Source organism: Agrilus planipennis, unplaced genomic scaffold (genome assembly GCF_000699045.2).
Source record: "Agrilus planipennis isolate EAB-ADULT unplaced genomic scaffold, Apla_2.0 scaffold12, whole genome shotgun sequence".
Lineage (NCBI taxonomy): Eukaryota > Metazoa > Arthropoda > Insecta > Coleoptera > Buprestidae > Agrilus > Agrilus planipennis.
In genome coordinates, this window is record NW_020439003.1 from 1,132,637 (window position 1) to 1,136,377 (window position 3,741).

Sequence of the window (3,741 nt, forward strand, 5' to 3'; positions counted from 1 at the left end):
GTATAAGGTAATGAGTTGTTACAATATATTTTTAATCTTTAATGGTACGTAAGATAATCGCAATTTACAAGTCTATATAATATTCTCCTTTGCATTTACAGCAAATCGCACTAAAGGTTTAATGATATGTTTAGACGAATAGCTTATTATTAGCACACTCGTCATGGTACAACTTGTTGTGACGTACTAATTAGTCGCTTGATGATTGTTCTAATTTTTATCTTGATAAAATCAGGACAGATACAGAGCAATGCAAGATGAGCAAGCATTTAGCTTTTGTGAAACTATCAAAGTAGGGAGAAGTTCTCGATATCGTTTTTTATCATTAAAAAAGTAATTATTGATTAAGTTGCGGTTTTAATCATAAGTCATAAGATTATGTGTTAATTCTACATCAAATCCGTACAAAAAAATTGAAAATAAAACATTAGAAAAAAGGCATTAATTATGTTCCATCTAAATCAACAAAATCTAAATAGGTATCTTGTACATATGCACCTAAGTCGTGGGCATATTTCAAAATTAGGCATTTTACAAAACGCAGAGTCTATGAAGCAATTATTTAGAAGAACTACTGATCAAAATCATACAATCTTCCTTGAGACCTTCACAATTGCTAACTTATCCCCTTCTTCATTCCCTCCGATGGAGGACAGATTAAAAATTATGAAGATTTAACGAAGGCTTTTAGTATTGTTGGTCAGTTGTTTAAAATCCCTTTTCATAAAGCCTTTGCGTTTTGTAAAATGCCTAATAAATGCTATATGCTTACGATATATTGTATACTAGTTATCGGCAATATGTATAATCAGTAGATGGCGACACACTACTCCATAGATACACTACTCCATATTTAAAATTTGTCTGACCATGAAACGATTATTAAGTGACCATAGATTAGGTGACTGTCACAATGATAATGTAACATAACCTAGGTGGTTTCTCTTGCAAATTTTAAATTGATACAGGTACTGTAATAATGTTTTTTTTATTTAGCGTTCACATTGCGGACTTATTTTAATTAATTTAATGAATTATCAAGATGTTCTACTTTTTTATCGCACAAATTCATAGATCTACTCTTAGTTTATCATTAAAACGTTTACAAAATGTGAATGGTAGTGTGTTCCTTTCAAAACAAATTTATATTAAACGTTTTCACGCTATGACTGATAAATCAAACACTAGGAAGTCATATGTTACTGTTAATGTATTACAAAGTGAAAGTGTAAATAGTTCAACTCGTGTACGCAAATTTTTTCAAAGGCATAGAAGTACTAAAACTCAGAGGCTTAAAAAGGCTGATTTATCTAGACTTTTTTCCCTTGCGAAATCCGAAAAATGGACCCTTTTTGGTGAGTTAAATTGTGGCCCCACATATAAATTTATTTCAAATAAATTGATAGGTTTTCTCTGCAGGTGCTGTATGTTTACTTTTTATATCAAGTGCAGTAACAATGGCAGTCCCTTTCAGTCTAGGAAAGGTTTTGGATATTATTTACACAAATAATGAAAATTCTGATGATGCTCGACAAAAGTTAAATAAGTTATGTGGAATACTAATAGCTGTGTTTCTTCTTGGTGGTATTTGCAATTTTGGAAGAGTTTACTTAATGTCAACTTCAGGTAAACAAAACACCACAGGGGTTTAATTAGATTAGTTCTGGAGTAGGTTCTCATATGTAAAATCTTAGTAGTGATAATGATATATACTTTTTTACTGACAGGTTATAGAATGACTCAGGCCTTGCGTTTAAAAGTATTTTCTTCAATTTTGCGACAAGAGCAAGGATGGTTTGATAATCGTTCAACAGGGGAATTAGTTAATAGGTTGTCTTCTGATACCCAAATAGTTGGTTATGCTCTTACCACAAATATTTCTGATGGTCTTAGATCAACAATTATGGTTTTAGCTGGAAGTGGAATGATGGTATTTTTATTTACTTGCTATAAAATGTTACTTTTTAAGTAACTTTCTTCAAACATCTTTAACGTTATTGTTATGGTTAATTTGCAAAACCTTTTCATATATTTATATGTATGAAAACGTAAAAACTTTTCCTCTTTAACATTTTTAGTTTTATATGTCTCCAAAATTAGCTTTGGTAAGTTTGACAGTTGTTCCACCAGTAGCGGTCATAGCGATAATATATGGAAGGTACGTTCGCAACATCACAAAAGAGGTCCAAGACAAATTGGCAGCTGCATCTCAAGTAGCTGAAGAACGAATTTCAAACATGAAAACTGTTAAGTCTTTTGGCAGGGAATCGTTGGAAATGGATCGATATAAGTGCGCTATTGAAAAAGTTCTACTTTTAGGATACAACGAGTCAAGAGCAAGAGCTATATTTTTTGGAATGGTTAGTAAACTTTTCCGAAATATCGAAATGAAATTAAATTGGTCGTAGGTTAAAGTTTCACATTTTTAGTGTTAGTTACACTTGTTGCAACTTATTATTGTAACTAACGTTATTCTGTAATGTGAAACAGTTTTTGATTTAAAAAAAAATTCACCATAACTCCCTAATAATGAATTTCTATGTTAATTAAATTAGTGGGATTGTAAAGTATTGTATATATGTATTTGGTTCTTTTTTGACTGGGCATTTTGTAGACAGGACTCACAGGAAACGTTATCATCATTTCTGTTCTATATTATGGAGGAGTAATGGTTTCTGCTCATGACATTACTGTCGGAAACTTATCTTCGTTTCTTTTATATGCAGCATACATAGGGGTGTCTTTGGGTGGTCTTTCGAGTTTTTATTCCGAGTTAAACAAAGCTGTAGGGGCTGCAACAAGGCTGTGGGAAATAGTTGATAGACAACCTGCTATGCCTGTTACTGGTGCAGAATATTCTTTAAAATTGAAATATAGCTTATTAACGAATGGAAATAATTTGTAGGAGGCTCAATTCCAATTAAAGAACCTGAGGGCCACATACAGTTTAATGATATTCAATTTAAATATCCATCGCGATCTAACGTAGAGGTGCTTAATGATGTTAAACTAGATATAAGTCCAGGTAAAACGGTGGCGGTGGTTGGTCCAAGTGGTTCCGGGAAAAGCACATTAGCTGCTTTACTTTTACGTCTATATGACCCTACTAAGGGAAATGTATTATTGGATGGACAGGATGTAAGAAATTTGGATCCTAAATGGATAAAACGATGTATTGGAACAGTTAGTCAAGTATGTTTTTGTACTCTGTCGTTTTCTTTAGTGTTTTTAAATTTTAAATATGTTTATTTGAAATATTTCTAAAAAGAGACAGAAGAAAAGTTTCTTTATTTTCTTCTTTGTATATGGTGATTGTTAGATTGATTGAGTTCACTTTCAGGAGCCTGTGTTATTTTCATGTAGTATTAGAGATAACATTTTATATGGTGCTGATTGTCCAGAAAAAATAACAGAGGAGAAACTGACAGAAGTAGCCAAAGAGGCAAATGTACTTGAATTTGTGCAGCAATTACCTGAAGGCTTTAACACTCTTGTTGGGGAAAGGGGAATTATGTTAAGTGGTGGTCAGAAGCAACGAATTGCTATTGCTAGGGCGTTAATTAAAGATCCAAAAATTTTATTACTTGATGAAGCTACAAGGTAAAAAAACCTTTGAATCGGAAGATATTTTTTTATTAATCTATTATTTTTTAAGTGCTTTAGATGCACAGTCAGAAAGTTTGGTTCGGGAGGCTTTAGAACGGGTTATGAAGGGCAGGACGGTGCTAACTATTGCGCATC

At 32.4% G+C, this 3,741-nt stretch overlaps 2 protein-coding genes across 2 annotated transcripts in view; both read left to right on the top strand.

Annotated features, from left to right (window-relative positions):
- LOC108733301 (pinopsin) overlaps positions 1-3,741 on the top strand; it is a 96,151-nt gene that overhangs the window by 42,982 nt on the left and 49,428 nt on the right. The window lies entirely within an intron of this gene.
- Positions 892-3,741, top strand: part of LOC108733303 (ATP-binding cassette sub-family B member 10, mitochondrial-like) — a 3,299-nt gene continuing 449 nt past the window's right edge. The window contains exons 1-8 of the mRNA XM_025976002.1: positions 892-1,355; positions 1,407-1,626; positions 1,728-1,930; positions 2,079-2,360; positions 2,615-2,846; positions 2,906-3,192; positions 3,341-3,600; positions 3,656-3,736. Coding sequence (XP_025831787.1) covers positions 1,458-1,626; positions 1,728-1,930; positions 2,079-2,360; positions 2,615-2,846; positions 2,906-3,192; positions 3,341-3,600; positions 3,656-3,736 — 1,514 coding nt within the window. The 5' untranslated portion in view covers positions 892-1,355; positions 1,407-1,457. The remainder of the gene's footprint in view (positions 1,356-1,406; positions 1,627-1,727; positions 1,931-2,078; positions 2,361-2,614; positions 2,847-2,905; positions 3,193-3,340; positions 3,601-3,655; positions 3,737-3,741) is intronic.